At 38.4% G+C, this 27451-nt stretch overlaps 1 protein-coding gene across 4 annotated transcripts in view; it reads right to left on the bottom strand.

Moving 5' to 3' along the window:
- The window catches only part of DCLK2 (doublecortin like kinase 2), a 144388-nt gene that overhangs the window by 104987 nt on the left and 11950 nt on the right, over nt 1-27451 (bottom strand). For all 4 annotated transcript variants that reach the window (XR_005292614.2, XM_038399842.2, XM_038399845.2 and 1 more), the window contains exon 2: nt 20692-21026. Coding sequence is in view for 3 of the 4 variants with exons in the window: in XM_038399842.2 (XP_038255770.1) it covers nt 20692-21026 (335 nt within the window). In the remaining variant the exon portion in view is untranslated. The remainder of the gene's footprint in view (nt 1-20691; nt 21027-27451) is intronic.

The raw sequence follows: 27451 nt of genomic DNA, 5'->3' as shown, positions 1-27451 counted from the left end.
GTTTGAGGGTTAAGAGGGCTATAAAAGGAAAGGGGTTAGCTTTTGCTATATTAGATGTTAGGAGCCCAGAACTCCCCTTCCCCAGGTTCCTTCAGGGATGGTTTCCTCTATATCTCCCTCCAACCCATGTTATCTGATAACTGTATCCTATCTGTAACAAGTGCCTGCACTGAAAATCTGCACCATTTTTTAACTTATTAAATTATAATGTTTTAACCTAACCTCCCTGACTCCCCCGAGGCTCCTTGATGTGCCGTGTAAAGGCAAAAATCCCCATCCTGCCTTAGCCAGTCTGGCACCAAGGGAAAAATTCCTTCCCACCCCCAAAGCATAAAGGCAACTAGTGTAATGCCCAGAACATGTCATGAAGAAAGCCAGCCCTACTCCGATTCCAAGGTGGGAATTGCTAGCCCGACTGCAGCAATAGAGGACTTCTCCATAACTGTCCGCAGTATGTCCCCACTCATCTTCAGCCACCTAGAAGGGCAGTGCCCTCCCCTCCACCCACTCACACCTGGTTCAGCCACTTCCTGCTCTGTCCAGGTAAATTCTCTGTCCTCCCTCTCTCCCACCAATTGCAGAGGAAGCCCCCTATAGAGACACAATGCCTCCTTACAGCTAACTGGATAAAGAACGTACCACATACAATTGCTGTGAGCACATTAAATACCTGGATCTAAACATAAGTCTGAAGTTCAGAGGTGTTTAGATCTGGTACCAGGCTCCAATTACCTTTTTTTTTTTTTTTTTTAAACCACTAGTGCCTATGTAGTAGATGCTTTCCATACACTTAAGAATGATGATCCCTACTCTGGAGAATTCATGAGCCATCAATATCTGAAGATAATAAACCTAGAAAGCTAGGTAACAGTTGATGCATACAAAGAGAAACAATTTTAGAAACAAGTTCTCCCCACCCCAATATGAAAAGAAAGTTCTTTTCAGATCTGTTTCTGTGAGGCAGATTCTGTTTCAGGATGTGTCATGCTGGGTTTGCTCAGTTTCACATCATTACGTGAACTGAAGTGAAAAAAATGCTAGAAAATAAATAGTTTATTTATTGTTCTATACTCTGAATGCACAAAAACAGCACACACTCAGATAGTGATATCAGTAAGGTTTTTTACTGTCTTCCACTATCTTCTCTTCAGCAATATTGTGGTTTGTTTGGTTGGTGTTTTGTTGTTGTTTTTTTTTTTAAACAAATACACCCACTGAAGAGCAAATGGAAAACAGAGTTACTCTTGTCATACAAGGCCCTTCAGACTTAAAAACATTCAAATTCTATGTAATTTTAAAACAATTTACATTTCATGAGGAACAATGTGACACCGACATTTGGCCATTCTTTGTCTGATCCTGTCTTCTCAATGACTGTATTTATTCTACTTTCCCCAAATTCTACTTGAGGCAATAACTGTTACTGACAATCTCCCGTGTGTGTGTGTGTGTGTGCGCGCGCGCGCTGCAGTGAAGTCACAGTTCACTAAGCAAATTTTTCACCCAATGGCAGTTGTTTCAGATACACATTTTTCTACACGTAACATTGTTTAGAAGCCTCAAAATATTACTGAAAACAATTTAAACTTAACAAAAAAAATTTGAGTGGGGGGAAAAGGGAAACTACCACTTTTTGCAGGTTAAAAAATTTTTAGGTTAAAATTTACCAATTCACCAGGCACTTCATCATGCTTAATCTCTATCATGCCTGAACTATGTACCAGATCTTATCAGACATCTACACCATCTTCAGTGCACTGATAAAACATTTACAGACTGAGAATCAGTAAATCCAGAAATAAGAAAAAAACCCTCTGTACTCAATACGCAAAACCTTACAGATAGAAATTAGAGAATTCTCATCTCTGGCAAGAATTGGAGACATGAACATTGGCTACCCAAGGCTAAAATAAAGAACAGAACATGGCACTGGAATACGTAAAAATGCTGGAAAAGTCATCATTTTTTGTCACTGCTCATATCTGAACAGTAGCACTCGAGCGTGTGTTCGGCCCTATATCTGGATATTAAAATATGAATGGAATAGCAAATTGTTGATTTGAATGAAAAGTTTCAGAGTAGCAGCCGTGTTAGTCTGTATTCGCAAAAAGAAAAGGAGTACTGGTGGCACCTTAGAGACTAACTCTAAGGTGCCACCAGTACTCCTTTTCTTTTTGCGAATGAAAAGTTTTTATTATTATTAATTATTATTATTATTAAAGTTAGCTTTCACCTGCAGAATTATAAATACAATCAACAATGCTATTGTGCTAGTGAAGAAGCAGCACAAAAGGAAACTGAATAGCAACAAAACTGGGACCGGACAGTTTATCTTCATTATCCACGTGAAGGGGAGAGAAATGATAAAAGAAAAACAAAGTATAAATGGTAGAACGCATTTGTAGAGGTTTAAAAAAAACAAAAACAAAAAAAAACAACCCCTATTTCAAATTCAGGGCCCAAACCAACTAAATATATCAATGGCCTTGACAACCAGTCAAAGCCACATTTCTGAACTGAGAGCCAACTGACTTGTAATTTTTCTTGCTTTGTTTGGGGTTTATTTTGGATACTTCCAATAATTCAGTTTCAGAACATTGACTTCATATATAATATTTGTGAACCAAAAGAGATCATATTAGAATATCAATCTGAAAACCATGCTATGGCTTTTTAAAGTGCTTGATTTTTTTTTTTTGTCATTTCCCTACATGTTGCTTTCCACTACAACATGCCCACAGAAAGTTTTGGGGTCCTTTTAGAACACTGGGCTTAAGTTTGCTTTTTTCAGAAACCCAAGATTTGGGCAACTATAGTTAGTGCTAGTTTAGTTTCAATCTGAGCAGCCAGAATAAACACTGGTTTTTCAAGGTTTTATAGCTTGACTGTTCCAAATCTATGCATTTTGATAAATAAAATTTTCTACCTAAATATTTTATTCTCTTTAGAAAAAAGAGTTTTAAGGTTTTTTTTTTCCAATTAGAGTGGCAAAGAAAAATATGTGGATGTAGTTTTCAAATGCTTTAGAGAAATAAAATATTGTAGGCCACTTCCCTTAAGAGTTTGTCAATTTTAGGTCCCCCCCCTTTTTTTTTTAATGTAGTCTACAAAGGTAAGCTAGGGTTTTTAGTATTTTGGGGAAAATAAAAAATAAACCAGCCAACTATTTTGAAGCATGCAAGCTATTTAAACAAATAAAAATATTTATTGTCTAAATATTTATGGTCTATATTATTTCTTTAAGATATTACAATAGGAGTACAAAGAAAAGGAGTACTTGTTGCACCTTAGAGACTAACAAATTTATTAGAGCATAAGCTTTCGTGAGCTACAGCTCACTTCGAGTACAGTTAGGCACACACCACACACACACACCCCCCAAATGAAAATCTATAGAAACATAACATAAGGAATCAAAAATAAAGCTAAAAAAACAAAACCAACACATTATAGTTGATAACTTCTCCTTCCCCAAATTAATCTTAAAGTGCCTTCATATTTAAGCCCCCATCCAATTACCAAGGCAGTCAGTGGGTGTCTTTCTAACGATTTCCATGAATGCTAAAATCAGGCCCTACACCCCTCTCCATGCGCTATGCTACAGCACACCCACTCCAGCACAAGGCTAAATAGGGTTCCTCAGAGCTTGTTAATACCACTTTGCTTCAACTAGAAAGGGCTGCTAGACAACATTTTGAAGTTTCTAAACTGTTAGCCTAGCATGGCCTACAAGGGTACCATAATAACCTTAACACAGCGTGTGTGCGTGCAGCAGAGAGTCAGTCTTCCACGACTAAGTCCAAACTCTAGTTGATGTTGCAGAATGTTGGGCAAACACACACACACTTAGCCCTCCACTACAGAGTGTAAATAAATACTGTACATGGTAAAAATTCATTCATTTGCACTTTGACTTTGGATCAGACATAGAAAACCCAGGACTGTTGTTCTCCTCATCCTCCTCGCTACAGGTATGCAGTAATTTCTGGGAGCAGAAAAAGAGCGTCTTTGAACAACTTACTGTTTTCTTCACAGACAAGAATTCTGCTCAAGTTATGTTACAGTAAAAAGGGTCAGATGGGTAACAAAATCAATAGTATATATGGAAAAGTGTCAGTATATATGGAAAATTGTCTCAAAATCTAAGTGCCAACTATACCTAGATTCTTTTTATACTCTCCCCTCTTCTCAGATTCTTCCCACAGAGAAAGCCCTTGCCATTTCTTTAAGTTCCAGCAAGTTTTGTATTTGTTTAATACAGTATTAACTTTAATCCATTTGGTAGCTATCCTAATTGAGGGTATAGTTCCAACAACCATTCCTTCCTTAGGAGAAAAAGAGTACTTGTGGCACCTTAGGAGGTTACTACTGTTCTTATTTTTACTCTCAAAGTCTAAAACTACTGTTTATATATGCCCAGGCTCTTAAAAGAAGCTTTCTAAGCAGCTTTTGAGAACATACGCTGTTTTTACTAGCTCTAGGTACAGTTTCACTCTGAGTGAAGTGGATCTCCTTGGGGCCCCATCAATGACCCACTGATTGAGTATTTATTTTTTCCACATTTAGAATCCCCAGCCTAACTCTTTTAGCTGATTCACTGCAAGAGTCTTAGGTCTTATCCAGAGTACAGAAGAGTAATTATCTGCTAGTTCTTCTTTTGTAGTACCCTGCACTTACTGTCTGCAGTGTATTAAGATGGTTAAGAACACAATTGTATGACTCCTGAGGGCCCCCTACTCCCAAAAGAGGCTATCCCATGAGCAACAAAGTAGAAAGATATGGATCCACATTGATATCAATTTCCATTTTATAAAGCAAATAATAATATTCTTTCTGAATGCAGTTATATCTGGAAAGCGCCAGAGGCACTGCTATTAGATGGCCTGTTTATTCCGAACTAAGGGAATGATATTAGCATGTTTTTATAAAAATGTATTGCATTAGAAAAATATTTGTAAGCTATATGGCATTACAGTAGAAGTTAAGTGTGGCCATTTAGGGCCCCCATGCTCCCTTCCACACTTACTCAGTATTTCCTAGATGCTCTCTACACTAACTGTAGGGAATACCATATTAATTTTATCAAAGGCAATATCTGAAATTGCTTATGGGTGACCACTGTAATAGTTTTTGTTCTAAAATTATTTAAGCATTTTCAGCAGTGTTGAAAATTCTTGCTAGTTTGTATGTATTAAATGCAAATATTTGTATAATAAGCAGTTCTGTAGTAATCTCTTTCTCAAGGTCACTGGGAGCTATTAATAAAACTTAAAGGGACCGTTGTCACCTTGAAATCTGGTTATGAGTTATACCAAGTCAGTTAAAAGGAGCTTCATGTACATACATGAAGTCCACATAGCAATTTTTGTAATTTTATGTTAATCCTGTTGCTGTGTGAAAGGCCCAAACAAAACAAAAACCAAGGTCTAGCTCCTGCAAGTAACACTCATAGGCAAAATCCCTATGCCACTGCTGAGCCATAATTAATTCAATAGGGCCGACCTATATAGGTTCTCCTTGCAGGATCAGAGTCCAACTGACAGTAAAGGAGAAATGGTAAAAATGATCACACAAAATGCTGGCAAATGCAGAAAGTAAACACACTGAAAACAGAAGGAAAGTTCATGTTTCCCTGATCTATTTCATTTACTAGTAACACCTCAGATTACTGTAACAACAGTAGGTGCATTTTTTACATTGGTTGTGTGCCTTAAAGTTCAGGATTTAAATAAATACAGCAGCCCTGAGTTTGACTTTGCACATTGCTTTCTCAAAAATCGAAGTTTTGGCTTGTGCATCAGCAAAAAGAGAGTCAGGTTAAAAGGGGAGTAAGATTAACAATTATTGTATATTATATACCCAGATTTCTAACCTACTTACAGATGCCGTGTGTGCAGAAGTGTAACAAATTTTGGAGTCCCATGCTGTTATCAAATAGATTTATTTTTTAAAAATCACACAATTTCATCTTCTCTCTACGTGATATCCAGCTTGTTTTATTCAATTGTTTTTCTCTTCTCTTAAAAAACAAAACAAAACAAAACAAACAAAACTATCCATGACTGTTAGTTATTTCTGTCAGCAAACCATCAACATTATAAATGCAAATCGGACTAATTTTAGGATACCATGACAGTGCTCAATTCAAATCCATCTATCCTCAGGCATGCATCACACAGTCCCCTTATCAATATATTTTGTCATTCAGCTCTTCACAAAAAAGAGTTCTCACAATCATTTGCCTAGTCAAAGATTTTACCATGAATCCTAGCTTATATCCAGCATTAAGTTTTGGAAGTTTCAGACTGTTTGCTTTAAAAGCAAAATGAAAATACTTCTGTTAAAGTAAGTATATTGTTTCATGAAGTTTATTAGTGCATCCTCCCTTTGCCCAACCTAACTGAGCACAGAAATTAAACTAAGTGAAGTGCAACCCACCCCCAAAACAAAACAGTGCTTTCTGTGGGACCTTATAGCCCCAGAGTCTTCATGGGTCTGATCCAAATTCCACTGAGGTCACTGGCCAAACTCGTATTGGTTTCAATGGGCTTTGGATTAGGCCTTTTAAAAGCTCCATCACAATCCTCTGGTGGATGGGTTAGTGAGGTGTCCCCCAAGAACTTTGCAGATGGTTGTCTGCCCACTATGGAATTGTCATGCACTTAATAACAACTTCCAGGAATCAAAAGTGCTACCTGTGGCGTGCAACTGCTTTACTTTAAACAGCATGTTTCAAAACTAGATTATAGAGGAAAACAAGAAAAGTTTATGTTGTGAGAAACTGATGCTGCCTGGTCAATAGCTGAACATAACTGACATGGCAAGAATTTATGACATCTTGAATGGAGCAAGAAAAGAAGCAATCATACTATACACAGGTCGGGTTGACAGCACCACCTATAATTAAGGTTGGCTACCACTTCCCTTTACAAAATCCTATTTTTAGTTTCTAATAAGTTTGCCAAACTCCAAACCATTTGGTCTGAGATTTTCCATGCTGGATGTTTGCCTCCATGCTGGATGTTTTGTTTAATTTAAATTTAAATTTCCAGCCAAAACACTTAATTTGCTTCAGAGAACAAGACTAATGAAAAACATTTTTCCAATGTTAAAAAAAATTGAGACCTATTATTTGAAGTGCTCCAGCATCCCCATGCTTTATAGCAGAGACTTAAAATCTGGCAGAGGGGTGACCTTGTTGTCAGGGATGTGCTTTTTATCATCCTTATGAAAATCTGCCCAAATTTGGCCAAGTTATAAACTAGTGTGGGGGGGAGGGAAATCACAGTTTGCACATGCTCAGCAGAGTTGCTATAGTTATAATCAAACTCTAAAGATTCTGTCTTCACTGAACATCCTCAAGCCTCTCTCAGCTCAGTTGCAATCTTAAGTTGGCCCCCTTGCATGTACGCATTATGAGTTTTTAATTACATAATAACATACTACTTTTTGCAGAAAATACACTCATTCAATTCAATACAGGATGGCTAGTGCTCACTTACTAAGCATCTATTCAATCCAGAAGGCCAAATTAAGATTGCATGGGCAACTTAATCCTGGCATTGCCTAGTTTTTGCAACCTTAACTTTCTTGTAATATAGATTTGTATACATTGTTTTATATGAAACATATAAAACAGCTATGGTAAGTGTTTCCCAAAAAGACACTGATTTCCTGAAAATCCAGTATTAGTTTGGATGAGGTAATATCTTTTATTGGACCAACTTCTGTTAGAGAGAGAAGCTTTCAAGCCACACACAGCTCGTTGGCAGATCATAGCTCAGTGGGTTGAGCATTGGCCTGCTAAACCCAGGGTTGTGAGTTCAATCCTTTAAGGAGCAATTTAGGGATCTGGGGCAAAAATTGGGGGTTGGTCCTGCTTTGAGAAGGGGTTGGACTAGATGACCTCCTGAGGTCCCTTCCAACCCTAACCTTTTATGATTCTATGATCTGGGAAAGGTACTCTCAGCACAACAGCAAAATGCAAGATAAACCACGCTGTTTAAAACCAACACAGCTACAACTACGCTGCATACAGTATCAGTTTGCACATTTTATTTTACAAATTCTTAACAGGAAGTTTTGCAGAGCCGAAGAGAAGAGCATATTTTGGTTTCACTGTTCATGGGAAAATATATTTTTGCACAGGTGCGCAACCTTATTACACAGGAAGGCCACATAAACCTAAGCACAACCTTGTGTGGGCCAAATAGATTCTGTGTCATATGTATTTAGATAGAAACAACCTATGTACAGTTTTGTCTATTTAAAAAGAAACAAAGAAATCAATTAAACAACAAAAACAGGAAGAAACAGTATACACGTAACTAAACTAAAATGATGTAAACATGATGACAAAATGCTAATGAATCGGTCATTAGTATATTGTGTTGAAACAGGTCACAGGCCTTATGATCTGTGGGCTATGTACAGCCCGCAGGCCATAAGTTGGGCACCCCAACTTGCCAACTGATCTGTTGCTGTTCTTGATCTCTACCACACACAAAAAAATCTGTTTATGGAATTGCAACAGAAAGGAAAAAGCAATAAACAGTGAGGTGGCAAAGTTTGCAGATGATACAAAATTACTCAAGATAGTTAAATCTGAAGAAGACTGCAAAGAGTTAAAAAGGGATCTCAAAAAACTGAGTTACTAGATAACAAAATAGCAGATAAAAGTCAATGTTGATAAATGCGAATGAATACTTATTGGAAAAATATAATTCCAACTGTACTTATAAAATGATGGTGTCTAAATTGGCTACTACCACTCAAGAAAGATCTTGGAGTCATTGTGGATAGTTCTCTGCAAACATCTGCTCAACGTGCAGCAGCAATCAAAAAAGCTAACAGAACAGTAGGATCCATAAGGAAAGGGATAGATAAGACAGTAAATATCTTAATGACACTATATAAATCTATGGTACGCCCATACCTTGAATCCAGCATGCAGTTCTGGTCACCCCATCTTGAAAACGATATGTGAAAAATGGAAAAGATATAGAGAAGGGTAACAAAATGATTAAGGGTCTGGAACAGCTTCCATATAAGGAGAGATTAAAGAGACTGCAACTAGTCAGCCTGGAAAAGAGATGACTAAGGGGGCTTATGATAGAGGTCTATAAAATCATGGCAAGTGTGGCAAATGTGAGTAAGGAAATGTTATTCCCCCTTCACATAACACAAGAACCAGGTGTCACCCATTGACAACAAACAAAAAGGAAGTACTTCACACAATGTACAATCAACCTGTGGAATTCGTTCCCAGGGGATGTTGTAAAGATCAAAACTATAATAGGGTTCATAAAAAGAATTAGACCTATCCTTCATGAATTTATCTATCAGTGGCTATTAGCCAAGATGGTCATGGATGCAACCCCATGCTCTGGGTGTCCTTAAGCCTCTGACTACCAGATGCTGGGACTGGACGACAGAGGATGGATCAATTGATGGCTGCCCTGTTCTGTTCATTCCCTCTGAGGCATCTGACATTGGACACTGTCAGAAAACAAGATCCTGGGCTAGGTGGACCATTGGTCTGAACCAGTATGGCCATCTTATGTTCTGAAAGGGGGAGAAGAGGGGAGAAAGACACCCACCATTTTGTGCCCAGCCAATTCTAGCATCTAGTCATCCAAATGAACATACCAGTTCCAACCATATGCACACACACCAACAGCTTCTGTATGAGAACATGAATTTTTCCATTCCAATATCACTGTTGGCAGCTAATGGATAAAATAGTGTTAATAAATAACTTTCCATGAGGTGATTCTTTTTTCAGGACTCTTATTGTCCTTTATTATCACAAAAACAATATCAAAAAGAGGGAAACTGGGGCTACTGAAATTGTTGCTTCAGGTAATAAGGACTGCTGTACAAATTCTACAATGATCTGAACACCACAAAGTTGGCAACCTCAGCTAGACAGGAAGATCACGTCTTTTGGAAGGCAAATGGGTCTGTACCAAGACGACCAACCAAGGATCTTGCAGAGATGAAACACATTACAAAGGCGGGATTCATTGGGAAGCCAAGCACCACGCTACGCATCACAGAACACTGTAAAAGCTTCCTAATGAAGGGTCAAGAGCTGGAGGGGGAAGGGGGAAAGTGGTCTCAGGAGTAGCACTGAATGGCCTGAGTGGCACTCAACTCAGGAAACTGCACTGAATTCAAAGAAACTAGGAAGTAGGACATGGAGTATTTTAAAGTTAATTCATTCATGGCTTTGCTCACCATTACTCACATAATGGAGAATGCAAATAACGTCACCAAACGTCACCTAAGTAACTTAGAAGTCTTGTGGAACCTTTGGGCAGAGGCCAATGATTTACAGAAACAGATTCATTTTGTGTGGTGTTTGGAAACATGGTATAAACACAGTAAAAACACTTTTACCCAAACAATTAGTGCAAAACAAGACCCTGTGACTACTCGCACAGTCTTTGCCGTAATCCATATATGAATATACATACTGCATGACCAAGTATTCGATACAATTCTGTTTTTAAATATTGGATGATTTTTAGCACTTAAAATATAAGTGTCTGCATGAAATACCGTGCTGCTCAGTAAACATGGTGTGTGATTAAAATGAGATTATTTGGCCATCATAATAACAGAGCAACTGGTTGAAAAATCCAAATAGGAGAGAACCCCCGGAAATCACATTCAAGTAGAATCACTGTAGAAAGGAAAAAAAATCCTTGTTCCCTTTGTCAGTAGCATTTGCCACACTACAGTCCTTACAGAGGAAGATGGGGGATTGATTTCTACAGTACAATCATCCTATCTACATGCTGCCAAAAGTGATTTTTGAAATTTGTTTCCCAATATTTGGAGGTGAAGTAGAGTATGCTGTACTTGGTGAAACTGTTTCAGCTTTGGATAAAACTGTTCAACAGATGTCCTATAAAAGAAACAGCCCGACAGTGCATTTAGTCTATTTCATGTTGCCCTTCTCGTGTCTCCATTATATCAAGAAAATACAGCTTGCAATTACTGGAAATGCAATTACTTCATTGCTTTATTAACATTAAACATGATGTACTAAATTCAGCCCTGAAGCAGAGAAGTACAACTCCCATTGACTCCAGTGGGAAATAAGCTTAAAAGAAGTTTTCCCATGTAGTACGATGGAATTGTGTGTATTTGCACTAATTGGAATACAATAGTTTCATAATCTATTACAATTTAAAAACAAGAAATCTGTCCGCATTAAAATCACAACTGCAATATTCTCATAATGTATTCTCTGATGTTTTAACCACCCCAAAAAACAAATATTCAAGTATGTGCACATTAATTTATGAATACTGTGTAATACACACTGTACACAAACAGCCCAGTTTAATTTTCTTCCACATTACATCCAAACAAAAGCACACAGTATTTTGAAAAGTATTATTCACTGTTGCCAGTAACAGAAATAGGCTCTGACATCATACGCTTTTACTGATGCATGATAAAACCACCAAGAGCAACAGCTGAGCAACATGGATGCATTGAGAATAAATCAAACAGGGGGTTTCAACGTGTAAGAGGTATACAAAATTGCTATGCCTCACCTTCCAGGATACAAGTAAATTCTGCATAAGTCCATTATTTTATAGCAAACTATGTTTAATTTTTACCATGGTTTGTATGACTTGACATTGTTGTGCTGACCTTTCCCTAAACATACCATGACAAAAATACTGCCCCACTTGGAGCTCATTTCTTTTAAATCTAACCAGATTAATAAATGCTAATGCTTACAGGTGGGGAATAAGTGAGTAGAAGGAAAAAAAAGATTATTCTTCCCATTTACTGTTTGTAGTAACACACAGGTCTCAATCAGAAACAGGGCATCCTTGTAAAAAGTGATGAACAAAAAGACTGAAAGCTGCAGTCCCTGCTCCTAAAAGCTTACAATCTAGTTTGCACCCAATACATTTTCCCTATTCTTTTGGGTCCTTTTCCTCATTCAACAGATTCTTCACTTTTAGGTGTTTGGAGTCACCCTCCCACAATTTAAAAAAAAAAAAAAAGTTTTCAGAAGCCCAATTCTTCCCTTTAGAGAAACAGAGTACCCTTAAAATATTTTAAGGGCACCCTATGATCTCTGAACATTTCTCCTTTCATAGTTGATAGATAAGACAGGAAATATACCATTGAACAAAGATATTTTGGAGTCATCATGGCTCAATGTTCATCGCCAGTCACTCATTGTCAGCGATGCTGAGAGGATCAAAAGTATAAACTGGTTTAAAAAAATTTAAATAAATTCATGGGAGAATAGGCCCATCAATGGCCGTTAGCCAATACGGTCAGGGACACAACCCCATGTTCTGGGTATCCCTAAACGTCTGACTGAATGACAAGGGATGGATCACTTGATAAATTGCCCTGTTCTGTTCACTCCCTCTGAAACATCTGGCACTCACTCACTGTTGGAAGACAAGATACTGGGCTACCTAGATCATTGGTCTGACCAAGTTTGGCCATTCCTATGTTGTCATTGTAGGTCTAAGAGTTGTTCTTCTAATCTGTTCCTTCCTTGCACAAGTGTGTTTTTAAAGTTGTAAGAGGCACCTTAAGAAAAATCCTTTCCTTGCCTAGCTATCTCCAGTTTTAGCCTGTGGGTAGGCCTACATTGCAGATGGGAGATGTGATTCCCAATGTGGGTAGACACATTTGCATTAGCTCAGCTGAAGGTTGCTTGCTAAAAATATCCACGTGGATGTTGCAGCATTGTCAGCGACTAATATTTTTAGCTATTCAAGCATAAGCTGGTGCGTTTTTTTTGTTTTGTGTTGTTTTTTAAAAAACACGAGTTAGAAAAATTCAGACATTTTTTTAAAAAAAATTATGTAATATGACAGAAATTGATTCTCAGACTTCAGAAACTTGCCCTGGGCTTATTCCTTATGAGCACAAGGTAGGAAAACATTTTCAAAGGCACACGTAAGAGTTGTTCGCTGAATTCCCATTGCCTTTAGTAGCAGTTTGATGCCAAACTCTCAATTTTGCCTTGAAGAATCTCCACCTCATGCTTTGGTTATACACTAAGATAAAGAAAGTTAGGAGTTAGAAAATCATTTTCCAACTAATTTTCATTACTTATTATTTTTATTGAACATAAATAGAATGGTTGACTGTACAAATTACATATTCTCTTATATAGGCATTAAAACAGGGTGGTAAACTTTCTAGCCATTTAAAACACAGTGATTGGCATAATATATACATCTTGTACCCTCTGTGCAGAATCCAGTGTAGACTGTTGATATTCTGTTATAAATTGCAAGACTGATGGATGATTCAAGATTTAACAAAAAAAAAAAAAAAAAAAAAAAAAAAAAAATCACCCACACTCCTCAATGCATCTGATTCTGAGTCTCAACAGGTGTTTCTTTCAATGTATAGTACAGTAATTGCAAATTCAAATAAATTAATCTTGCAGATTTGTTCCTCCCTTTCCTCCCAGAAGATCACACACAAAGAAGTCAGGCTATTCAAAGATATGGTTTCCAAAGCAACCATTATACAACCCCACTTCTCATATTATAAATAATATTAATTCATAAAGTTACCAAACACAGATACTGTAAAACTCCAACAAGCTACATTACAGTTACTTTGGGAATCCTAACTGAATTTTGAACATTTATAACTTAAAAACCAAATCACAAACAAATCTCACGACCACCCACTCACCATGTCTCACTAACTTTTTTTGTGTGTGTAGCAGTGGTGACAGAAAGGGGGGGGATGGGGAGGGAAAAAGTTATTTACTTTGTAGTAACTGGAGCTTTTTGAGATGTGTAGTCCCTATCTGAATGCCTCTGTGGGATATGCATATGCTTTATGTGCCCAGAATCAAAGAATTTTGAAAGTAGTATCTGTTCGCCTGTGTGCGCCCTGGCTCTCCTTGTGCCTCCAAACAACACAATAAAGGGCAGTATGGGCTGACCACCTCTCCAGTTCCTTCTTTACTGCAAATCCAAGCGAAGTCCGAAGCAGAAGGGAAGGAGGTGGGTAGCGGAGTACAGAGAGGGACCACACTTCTCAAAGAGCCTCCACTTACTACAGGGTAAGTAACTTCCTCCTCTTCTTTGAGTGTTGGTCCCTAGGTGTATTGCACTGTAGGTGACTGATAAGCAGTACTCAAGCAGGCAGAGGGTGCAAGGATGCAGTTTGCAGAGCCATATAAAGGACTGCTGTCCCAAAGAATGCGTCAGCAGTGGAGTCCAGTCCTAGAGTATAATGTCTCACGAACATATGGATGGAAGTCTACATAGCTGCCTTAGAAATGTCAAGCAAAGGTATTTCCTGAAGCAATGCTATCGATGTCGCTTGTGCTCCTGTAGAGTGAGTACTTGCTCCTTTTTGGGGAGGAATGGGGGACAACTGATAGAGTAAGATACACCCATGATCCACTTTGAGATCGTCTCAGAGGAGATAGCAGAAAGTGTCTGAGGTCCAGCTATGGCAAAGTCTGGGAAATTTTCAAATCTATCTTGTCCTTTGTAGATAGAAGGTGAGAACATGTTGTACGTCAAGGGAATGAAGCCTTCTCGCCTCTCCAACTCATGCAGTTTGGGAAGGAAAGCGTGAAGAACAGGTAAGTGCATGGGTTGATTTATGCAGAACTCTGAAGCCACCTTGGGGATGTAGCTGTAATGAGACTGTATCCTTCTGAAATATAGTGCATGGGGGATCCACCATTAGGGCTCCCAATTCATCTACTGTCCTGACTAAGGTAATGGCCACAAGGAATGCAACTTTCATGGACAATGATGCATGTTCCAGGTAGCTAATGGCTCAAAGGGAGGCCTAGTAAGAGCTGACACCACAAGGTTCAAGTCTCAGTCAGGGGCAGGCTTCCCTACTGGTGGAAAGGTTCTAATTATGGCCCTTTTAGAATCTGACAGTCAGCAGCTGACACCAATCCTAATCTGATATAGGACAGCTGCAGGATAAATTCCAAAGCTTTTACCAGACTAATTGTCTGTTAATGGTCAGAGTCCGTGGGACACAACAAATTCCCAATGTTTAAATTCCCAGCTCTGTGATTTCATCTCAGAATGGCAGGTAGCAGCCCATAATAGCATGCCTTTCATTTACCATGCTAGCTACTAAATCCATTTCTGCAAATCACTACTTAAATTGCTGTCATTAAAGCAACTGTCATTAAGATAGGCTCTGGAATATTAATAAAACTAAACTAAACATCTCTCATCAAAAAATTAGCCATAAAATGTATCTGTTTGAAGTGCAAGCAAACTGAATTGTTTAAATAGCAAGTCTGTGCTATATAAGTGGTGGTGCTTTGGTTAGTTTTTGTGAAAAGACGGATTATTTTATCAAACGTGAACAACAAAAAAAGAAAAAATGCAGTATAGCAGACACTGTCGCAAGTTACTGCAGCACAATTTCAATAGCAAACTTTGGCCCATTATCCTTAGATTTTTAAATGTGTTATTAATAAAACACTGACAAAAATGATTAACTTTTTAAATGGAAAACACTCTCTCTCTCTCTCCATGTTTTCTGCTCAGGCAACCAATCAGGCAGAGTGACCATCACCAGCTCCCAAGATTCTTCTCTTGGCCCAACAGTGTTTCTTCTGCAGGCTGACTTCCACACTACTTTACATACATCTACTATTGCCTTGTCTTCAGGCAGACACCTTCGTCTCCTCATGGAGCAACCAACCAGCCAGAGAAGCCACAAGTGTGACTGTGTGTCCAGCTTCCCTTGTGGCAGGTTCATGGTGATGAAACTGCATTAAGATTGCTTGGATCATATTCAGACTGGGAGTCTTCCTTGCACTCAGGCCAGCAGCAGCACCTCTTACATGAAAGCGAAGTTTGCAATCATCTATCTGCAAAATGGATGAGTGAGAGTTAACCCCACCACAGTAGCCACATGAGGGTCCATCATCACTACACTATTTCTGTGCCCTTCACAACTCTTAGCAATCAGTGGAAGAGCTGGGACTAAAACTTGTCTCTGGGCTTCCAGTTTACTGAAACTTCCCAGGCTTACAGGGCAATGTGATGAGGAGTTTCTCCATCTCTCTTTCTCAGTTCATCCAAAATTGCATCTTCATGAGACCGCCTCCAGCAGGGGGCCAAAATTGTACTATTCACAATAAATCTGAGAGTGTTGGCAACACTGGCTTAGAGCCTGAAACGTAAGAGGAAAGATAAAGCACTCTTTTTATGGGGGATGTTCCAAATTTCAATAGCTTTTGAGTACTTACAATGCCAGCTAATGTGGAGGCAAATCTCTATTATAGTCATTTCTAACATCTGCAGTAAGATGTCTGATGGCAATGTAACGGTGCAATTAAAATATGCTTAAAATACAGAGGGGATGAGAGTCACTACAGCACTACACATTAACTTATGCCTAGTTTCTTCATTGTAAAGCGTTACTGATGATTAAAAATGTTTATTTTTAAAACTGAAAAATTAATGTAGTCTTAAAGAAACAGCCCTGCACTATCATTGGTTCAGTTCCTTCCCAACCATAGGTAACCAGTATTTGTTGAAGTTACATTCTCAAAGTTATAAAATTCTCATTTTTTCCCTCTCATCATAGAATAGAATATCAGGGTTGGAAGGGACCTCAGGAGATCATCTAGTCCAACCCCCTGCTCAAAGCAGGACCAATCCCCAATTTTTGCCCCAGATCCCTAAATGGCCCCCTCAAGGATTGAACTCACAACCCTGAGTTTAGCAGGCCAATACTCAAACCACCAAGCTATCCCTCCCCCCCCAGGCACCATTATTTTTATAAAGCTAGAAAATAATTATTTTACACTATGTTCTGTAAATCGAAAGGTTATTTATTAGGCTTTGTGCCAAAGCATCAATCCCAAATCAGATGGGAATTATACTGGGGTTCTCAGATTCCCTGGGGAAACCAGATGATGAGAAATGAAGGAACAAATCTTGGATACCAACTGTACTGTTAATCCTACTCCTCTTGCTCTTGCACATCCATTTCTTCTGCCATCAAGAAATGCTGCCTAATCTCACATCAATAAGGCTGTTTTAACGGGTACATTTGGCTTTCTTCATAAATTCCCCAAGACAACATTTATTTATACACACTAGGTCACTTAACACCAGATAAAGTTATGGGACCCTTATGTGGAGCAGTTCTAAAAGAACATTGCAGAGAATTTGTTTCAACTGAGCAGCATGGAGATAGCTACCTAGATAACATTGGTTTTCAAGGACCAAAGGTAAGCTAAAAGCATTAAACTATTGTTTGAGGAATGTTCTTTCAGTCAGTATAATTCGTTATCCAGTACTTTTGGGGGAGGATCCCAACTTTTTAGTCTTGTTGAATTGTTACGGAAATTCCCAATAATACTGTTAATAAAAACCACCAAGCAGTTGGTATGAAGGAGAAAGAGAGGTGAGTCAAGATGAGGATGGACAAACAATATTTTATGTCCATTGTGTGAACAATATGTGCTTTCTATTTCTATACCATACAGCTGACAAGAGAATGAGCTTTCTTGAACATACAAGGAAACAGAATTTCAGCATGAGGTTACTGTCCCCAGTCATCTGAATACATTACTGACCTGAAGGGCAATATTCAGTCTGTGCTGGCAACGACTCTGAGATCCTCTAACAAGATCTAAAACACTCAATCCTTTATTTGGGGCACAGAGGATTAACTTTCTAAACAAAGTTTAGTCTGTCTAGCCTCACTTCAGAGTAGGAATGAGGGATTCCAGCAAAGAATGAAGAGTAAAGAAAGACACAGCTCTCACTCTGGTTGTAGGAAGACATCCAGCAAATTCCCCCAGAAGAGAGGAAAAGAAAGTCTAGGCCAGAGTACTTTTACCAGAGCTTTTTGTCTTGCTCTGTTGCCCTGTCAGAATCTGGGAAACAGGAACTAGTTGAACAACTCAACAGAATCTAACAATCTAAAGACCAGATCTTATTGTTATAACTACAGGCCATTGGTGTTTAAAGGAATGAAGAACGTTTAATTGGATGTTATAAATTATGACTTAAAATACATAGCTGTCTCATAATACACAAAACTCAAGAAGTGCTTCTCTATGCATAACTACAGTCATGTTGTTGCTATAGTAAAAGAATAATAGTCTGATGTGTAGATGAAAAATATTAGACAAAATTATTGAGACTTTTCTTTCCAACGTGCTGCTTAAAATTAAAAGGAAAGTTTATTCAAAAGATCACTAATTTAATGATCATTTCCCCCTCACAGTGTAAATCTCTCAACTGAAAATAAAACTATTAAATAAATTAACAAGTAAACTAAGGATTCCCTTTGAAATGAAGAGGAATGTTGTGACGAAAACTATTATTTTGCCACTAATAGCTGAATGTCTTAACTTAAAACAAACATTCTATATCAATTCCAAATTAGCAGAGCACAATTTATACTTTTCTTATTTTTTGAGAGGCCAGAAGGGTTAGTAGAGTATTTTCTAGGAGACAAGATTAAAAAAAAAAAAAAAAAAAAAAAAAAAAAACCACAACAGCAATTGCATTTTACAATTACAAAATGTCTTTTTTTTTTTTAAGTTGCCTTTCAAGTTTTGCCAGCAATAAGACATCAACACAAAAGAATTGCCTTCCTAGCAAATTTGGAAGAATAAGTAATTACCACATTATGGAAAATGGGCTCAGAAATCTCCATCAACTGCTAATTGGAACCAAAGCGCCTTCCCATCCGCCAAACTGTACAAATGCCCTTGGTGCCAACCTCTATGTATACCAACAAAGGACAGACAAAAACCAAAAACCCGTATCCACACAGAGTTATATTTCCACAAAATGCATCCGATGAAGTGAGCTGTAGCCCATGAAAGCTTATGCTCAAATAAATTGGTTAGTCTCTAAGGTGCCACAAGTACTCCTTTTCTTTTTGTGAATACAGACTAACACAGCTGCTACTCTGAAACCTGTAAGAGTTATATGAGTGAGAGTCAGGCCATTACTACAGGAAAGGCAGAATCATCTCTCCCCTCTAGGAAGGTGGAGCAGTTACCTGCCAAATCAGTGTGCCTGAAGACAGTGCCCCCATAGGGTTACCTGTGCAGTCATCCACATTATTAGCTAATCACCAAGAATATGACTCAGGTGGAAGTAGAGCAAGGCAAGAAGCTATTTCCCTCATTAGAAAGAATAACTGAAGTTTGCAGAAACAATGCTACAGCATAAGATGAAGGAACCGTTTAGCTGTTTCCCAACAGATGTTACTCTAAACTTACAGCTTCTCACCCCTACTTCTTCCTCAAATGCATGATGGGCCAAACTAATGCTGCACCTGCAAAGAAGTCAGGAATTGGTTAAGTGGCATTTGGGCTCAGTGTTACCTTTGTCCATATGTACAAGTGGAAAAAACAAAAAACGCTGCACTGTGAAGGATAGTTCTGTCAATAGAGCAAAGCCTACTCAGATTCAATTGTATCAGCTAAGAACCTTCGTTTACTCCATGCTTTATGTTTATTGGGGGTGGAGAACAGGGAAGGAGAAGAGACAGCTTTTACGAGCAGGTTGTGCTGAAAATATCTGCTTCCACAGCTTCATTTTGAAAAGGGAAATGCATATACAGAAACAGAATTTCAGCCTGAAGTGACTGATATTACTGTCCCCAGCCATCTGGGTGCATTACTGTCCTGTAGGGCAATTCTCAGTCTGTGCTGGGGTAACATTCTGAATCTTCTTTACTTAACAGAGCAGTTGCCATCTTTACTTTCCTCCACAGTTGAAACAAACTGCACAGTAATGGAGAGGTAACAGTGACAGCTCTCCTAATCTGCTGCTTTGTTCCTTAGCTGTAAATCTGAGAAGTGAAAGCTTTTCTAGAAGTTTGCCTACCCTGCCTGAGACCACTTACTGCTTCCCCCTCACTATAACTCCAATCATAGCCTGGCCATACCCACTTCCCAAGACCATGAGGGAGAGTCAGTGCAGGAGCCAAATGTGTTTTGCCCTGTTTCAGAGCATTCCCAAGTGCCACAGAGGGCCAAGAACTGAAGATTCTCCTCAGTCCACAGCATAACATTACCCAAAATGTCCCCATCCCTATCACTAATGTGCTGAGGTCATAAATGTACCCTGGAGTTTTAATAATCTATATTATAGAAATGGCTAACAGCCTGAAATAGATTGAAGTCCTATTGTGCTAGACACTACACAAACTAGTCCATGCCAAAGACCCTGCAAAAGTCAAAGACAAGAGGTAACAGGTGGGTGAAATGAACTAACAGGGGGAGGAGGTAGCAAGACTACAAGAAGATATTTTCATTTTCCCTGAGGGCCCCCCTCCCACATGCACACGCTGGTATCAACTACTGAATCTGTACTATAATATCCTGTAGGTGGAAGCAGTCATCTACTGGAGACAGGAAACCTGGATTGGGAAGGGAGAGGGAGAGAGCGTACTCACCCCAATTTTTTCCTTTTCCCCATTCCAGCCTCCCAAATTGTGATTACATCTGCTGGTTGAGGAATATCAAACCTACTTTTCTAGGATGAAAAAGGAGGACTTTGGAAAAATTAATGACTGCTAAAATATACTAAATATTCATAAGGAGGGTAGCATTAGATGTTAACAAAAACTGAAAATGATGACAGAATAGAAAAGTAGAGGCAGCTTAATTCGTACCCAGTATTCAATATCCAAGTTGGTTTGTTCTCTTACCTGCTTCCCATCTAGTGTTACAAGTCTCTTGACAATGCCTGAATCTAACTTAATGGCTTCTGTGATGTCAGTCAAAACCTGTTCAAAGGAATGAGCAGTCTTTTTATTCAGCAGAATTCTCACAGCTTTCCGTGGCTTCACTCCACTCCGAATAACAGTTACCAGTTTGGGTTTAATGAAATCTTTACTCTCCTTCACTTCGCTTTTCATAGATGTCAGAGATGTCAAGGATCGAGCAGACCCAGTCTTAATATTCACAGACCAGTTTGGATTGACATTCTTGGTATAATCAACTTTGCGATATGGTTCATTGGATGCGCATACATAACTTTCACCTGAAGAAAAAAAAAAAAAAGAAAAAAAGACATTGTGATTAAGGGTTTTATGTTAAACAGATTGTTCAACTATTCCATATATTCTCCAAACTGACAATTTCTTGTCTGCAGCAGCGCTATGCATTTGGTTTCAAATACAATCTACTTGTCCAATTGACTCCAATGTAAACCACAGTGATATGCTATAGTAGAGGGCCTCAAGAGCCCCTTGTTAAAAAGTCTGTTAACCCAAACCGAAGGGAGAGTTGGAGAGATTTTCTCGGAGCTCCCTTTCTACATTATCTCTGCAAAATATTACATTTGTGGCGCTCACAAAAAACACCACCCTCCCCTCAACCCACCCTGTAGAATGTACCCAATAGGAAGAACTGGGCTTTCCTACAGACACAGGTTGTACACTGTGATATTCTAGTAATATACTAGATAATTTTCAGGAGACAAAGTTTAAGAATTTGCAGAAAAAGTGTACATCAATATTAGTTACCTTGCTTTGTGATGTTGCCTCCCTAACACCTCAGGTTATTGGAAACATTTTAAATGTTTAAATAGGAAAACAAATTAATAGATTATCTAGTCCTTCCTCCCTCTCTTGAAGCCCAAACACTCTAGGCTTTGTGGTTAGGGGGGAATTTTACAAAAGCCTCTAGTTAAAATATTGACAGCATATGGCCTGTAAAATATGTATACCCTACTCTTTAAGGCATTAAATGCAAAGAAAGCCCAGCAGTTTCCAGAATTTCAATCGTCTATAATCATTCATGGGGAAAAAAACCCAGTATATGCTGTATATACGACTCTTATGCAAACTAACAAAAAAGCAGTGTCCCATGGTTGACAGAATTTTGTTGGGTCATTTCACACACCAGAGAAATGGAAAAACTGCTAGAGGGAGTTATAAAGTAACAGCAACAGAACTCTGAATAATGATAATTTAGCATACTAATACCCCAGAGAATTAACACTGGATACAAAACAGCCAGTTTTCAATAGATCTGTTCAAAAGGTTTCAGAATATTCTGTGCTAAAACCTAGGTTTTAAATTTGCTCCCAATGGGCCTTTCTCTAATTGGAAATGAAGTGTTTGTAAACATTTAATCTAGTTTTATTAATAAATGACTGATAATCATGATACATGTAGAGAATTCAAAAGTGAAGAAAATTAGATACATGGTGTTACACTTTACATAAGTGTGTTAGCATATCCATAGTTTAATTAATTTTCATTACAAAACCCTCTTCTTTGCTCCCCTATAACTTTGACTCAAAAAAACCAAAAAACAAAACAAAAAACCACCACCTGAAAAAACACCTGACCTGAAAGTTGCATTGTTTACCCTAATAGCAAAAGAAACTGTAAATTTCCTTTACAGGTTGCAGAAACCCTCAGGTTGCCTTTGAGTTACTATGATATGAAATTTATTTGTTTTCTTAATCTAGTTGAAGTGACTTTTCCCTTTCTAGTTTACGATATACCTAAATCTCACAGGAAGCTTATTTAACTTGCTATATTTGAAGAAAATAAATTATTAGTTATTTTTGTTCTGAATAATTTGGAACCCAGTTCTACTAATTGACGTCATTGGGAATTGATCCCATTGAGGTCAACAGGAACATATCTGACACTATGCATTGGCAGATTGCAGTTTAGAGTCCTTTTATAGCTGACAGTTTGAAGATCTCTGTTAATACCAAAAGGTGTTATATATGATATTTCATATGAAAAGGATAAGACAGTCAATGTCTGCGGTGTGTCTATGAAATGTATCAGTTGGAGATATTTAATACATAGGCTTGCATTTCACGCCCCCCCCACACTCACACAAATAAATATTTTTATTGATAATCATCAAAATTTACAGATAGTCAAAGAAAATTGTTTCTTGAGAACGTAGAGTTTAAAAAAAACATTTACTTTCTATATTTTGATATATGATGTTGACAATGTGTTTTAACGGTTATGAAGCTTTAACTTTTTGAATCTCAACATCTAACCCAGCCCCATTAACTGGCTATACCAAAAGAAGGATAGGAGACTCTTGATATGGATTTAATCAGGCCACAATTTTATTATTAGATGTCTGGGACTACTTGGCAGATAAAAGTCTACAGTGCAGGCAACTCCATGATCATCCAAATAACTACCCGGGGCTTCCACCAGCTCCACTTCATTTTCCATCCAGGTCCTCCAGCCAACCCATTGCTGGGACCTTACCATCCATTCCCCATCCCCCACCCCCTAGGAGGGTTACAGTAGGCTATAAGAAAAGGGGGGGAGGTTGGTTCCTTGTCATTTCATTCATAGGAGCCCCAATACCCCCTACACACATCACGGACTGTAAAATAAGCCCTTCTCTATGAATCTGATCTTCCCCTTGCTGTGGGGAGCACCCCAGATAGGGGACTACTAGCTGCAAGTCCCTGCCAGGCTGGGGAGGGACAGGACTTGTCCTTCTCCTACATGGCCACTCTCAGGGGTAGATCAGACCCACATCTGAGTGCATCCCCCTGCTGCAGGAAGCTCCACTGGTGGGCCTCAAAAGGTTCCTGCAGCTAGAGGAGGTTTTGGACATGGGTCCAATCTCCCACTGCTGCTGGGAGCACCGCAGCCAGGGGGCTCCTAGCTTTGAGTCCCTGCTGCCAGAAAAGGGAGCCCCACGGTCACAACACTCAAATTTCAGATGGAAAAGTCTGAACACGTGAAATTGACCAATTTTAAAGCCCTCTGGCCATGAAATTGATCAAAATGGCCCATGAATTTGATAGGGCCCTCGCCATTGGTACCAGGGCTTATGCAGATCAATTATCAGAATATCTTGCAAACATCTCCAATGGCCATAGATGGGGAGGGCTCCGAGTTACTACTGTGAATTCTTTCCCCAGTATCAGCCCAGTGGGTCTTGCAGACATGCTCAGGCCCTAACTGATCACCATATTTGGGGTTGGGAATTTCCCCCCAGGTTAGATTGACAGAGACCATGGGGGGTTCTTCATTTTCCTCTGCAGCATGGGACATGGGTCACTTGCTGGTTTGCATTAGAGCAAAAGGTGGATTCTCTGTAACTTGAAGTCTTTAAATCATGATTTGAGGGTTTCAGTAACTCAGCCAGAGGTTATAGATCTACCTTTGGAGTGAGGTTCTGTGGCCTGCAATGTGCAGGAGATCAGGCTAGATGATCACAATGGTCCCTTCTGGACTTAAAGTCTATGAGTCTAAAAGAATCAGGAACCTGAAATCAGCTCCCTGAAACCCCATGCCTCTATGTCCAACAAGTACAGCTTGGTTGCAGGAAAGAATCTGGCCCATTCTCTTCATTTTTCTGTGTGATTAGTTCATCATTTGAATACCTGCATGCAGCTTCCACTGATTTTAATGAGAACAATATGTGCGTATCAGAGGGCAGATCTGGACTCTGATATAACAAGAGTTTTAAAGTAAGTGGTCATATCAATTTTCTGGCAAGATCACATCACTGTTTTACCCATCATAAAGAAATTTGTGAACTCGTTTAATCAATCATCATTCTCTTCCACCACTATTTTCATGTTACGTTTGCAGAAGCTACTAAGTCTTTACTCTATTAGATTCAGGGGTACATGCTTATTTTCTGCTAGACTCCTATTGAGCTATAAGGCTACTCTGTCTCTAAATATTGCATTGCCAAATAGAAACACCCAGTAACTTGGGAGAGCTATCTTAACCCTTGCCAATAGGCTTATTAAAATTATAGATGCCAAGCAGCTAAAGGAAAACACTTCTAAATGAGTTGTAAAAACAGATGTTAGATTTAAAAAAAAAAAAAAAAAAAAAAAAAAAAACTCCCATAGTTAAGTTACAGAACTACCTTTTTTACAGACCGATTTTTTTTCTTGAAGTTGTTTTAAAAGGAGCAGATTTCTTTGTGAAATTGCTGAGGAAGGGGCATAGTATAATGGGACAAAAGGAAATAATATTTTGCGTGAAAGGGAATGTTTTGAATGATTAAACCAGAAGCCAGGAATCCCAATTACGAGTTTTCTACTCTTAGTTCAGCAAATTGTTTACTATGTGATCTTGGGTAAGTCACTTGGGGCAGCATTTTCAAATTTTAGTAACTTAAAATCATTATTTAGGCACTTAATCAGTGGCTTGTTTTTCAGAAGTGAACTATCTCCAGGTCAGCTTCTGTGGAAGAAGGAAAAATAATCTGCCATTCATTTAGGTGCCTAACTTTAGGCACCCAAATTGGAAAATATTTTATTAGCCACATATGGACAGTTCACCTATCATTTTTTAATAATCTACTCTATGATGTTATTCAGTTAAGGATATCTTGTAACCATTACAGAAATACTAATATTTCCAATATCCCAAAAGAAGTGATTACATAAAGCCATTGAAATCAGCAACCTCTGGGGTAAAGTACGTCAAGCAACTATATAACTCTTGCACTACAGTGCCACAAGGAGAGCAAATTCTTAGAAGTAGCACCATGAGATCTTCACAAATGTACCAAAAGCAGATAGAACTTTAGTGATTACAGTTTCACCCAAAAAGCTTTTATTTTCTAAATCACTTAGAATTTGAGTAACAGATGCTTTGAAGAAAGATAGAGGTTTTTATATTAATGTGGATTAATCCAATGGGAAAGGAGGAAGGGCCTTTGGCTACAAAATGCTAATTCAAGTGACATTCACTGCATGTTTGCTTCCTTTCAATAACATTCATGTATCCAATGCTAAAAAACAAACAGAAGTCAGAGTTAAGCCTGATGGCCAAGGCTTAAATTAAAGAAGCTGGAGGAAAGAAAATTGGACAGAAACAGGTTTCCCAATTGAAATACTTGCATTAATTTTTATAATGAAATTAAAGGACAACAGAACAGAAAGAGACTTCCTGTTCTTAGAATGCTTACCATTATAGATCTTCCCAGTGCTACCTCAACATTGCCATTACAGATGCTCATCATTACAGGATATTTTATTTACAGGATACACTAGTTAACATGACTCACAGTTTATCAGATTTATAATGGAACACTCATCACAACAGTGAGAGTCCTCCTATAATACCTATTAATCTACCAGAACAGTGAAAAAACTTTTTTTTTTGGTAATCAGATCCATTTTCCAAGGTCTGAATAAGGCCAAGTCTGTTGAAAATCTGGGGAAGTCCTGGGGTCTATTTACTAGGATTTTTTCTGAGAAGGTGGGTCATGTTGGGGTGTTACGATTTTCTTCCTTTGATAGGAAGGGTCAGGGAGGTATTTTGAATGAAAATTGTAAAGAGTTACAGAATCCATTTCAGATTGTGTAAAATTCAATATTTTAGCTTTACTCCATTTCAAAACACAGGCTGCATATAGGTTCATGAATTTGAAAGAATAGCTTACATTCAGAGGCAAAAACTGGCATAGATCATGAATGCTGATCTAATAAGCAGTTTCATATGCAACAGACTTATTATTTAGTCACCTTAGCATATTAAAGATATTTGTCAATTGTTTCAGTTCTATGCCTGCTTTCTTATACTATTTATGGTAGCGTCTCTTCACGTGGGTACAGATTGGGCTACCACACCTGCATGCCTGCACATCTGGCAAGATCAAAGATAAGAGCAGAAAAGAGAAATGACTATTTTAAAATGGAAAAAACCCTCTCATTCTCTCTTTAAAATAAATGAGTATGTGCTTGGCTCAGTAATTTAAGAGACAAGGGATGAAATCTTGGCTCCATTGAGAGTTCAATGACAAAACTCCCATTGACTTCCATGGGGCCAGGATTTCATTCAAGGTTCCTAAATACCATAAGAGACCTTGCTAAATGTTCCGATAGTTGGTGTAATTAAAGATCATTAAAGACACCATTTTGCATGTTCTGATGGGTTATGCATGGAACTGGGAGCCAGGAACTCTCAAACAATCTTGCATCTGCCACCGATTTGCTTGGACAAACTGGCAGGTTACGCGTGCTAGCAGAAGTTAGTTTAAGTGAAAATTGCAACCCCTCATTCCAGCAATGAGCGCTGCCCTGCAAATAGGATTCACTTCAGCGGGAGGACAGGTGGAGTTTCTAAAAGACAGCACAAACTCTAGTACTCTTCACCCATTTTCCACATCTGTAAAATAAGAAAGAACACTACCATCCAGATAGGGAAGCATTAATGTTTGAGCAACATTCTACAAACACCGTGTATTCTAGCAAGGTCACTCTCCTGTGTTAAGAACCTTTTTGTCTCTGTAGCTTTCTTTTGTGGAAAGAGTAGGACTTGCCTGAAAACATTTTACATTATGTGATCACCGATTACTCTGTATGTATAAAACCAGTGAATTTGATATGTTGCTATATTTACCATTACACCAACTGATTTTAAATCCATTTGAACTCAGAGTTCTGGATTTCCTGAACAAAAAATCCTCTGATGCTGTGATTATTAGCTCCCACTAAAT

The sequence above is a fragment of the Dermochelys coriacea genome, chromosome 4 (genome assembly GCF_009764565.3).
Source record: "Dermochelys coriacea isolate rDerCor1 chromosome 4, rDerCor1.pri.v4, whole genome shotgun sequence".
Lineage (NCBI taxonomy): Eukaryota > Metazoa > Chordata > Testudines > Dermochelyidae > Dermochelys > Dermochelys coriacea.
Note: the sequence above shows the minus strand (reverse complement) of the source record. Positions and strands in the feature narration are given on the sequence as shown.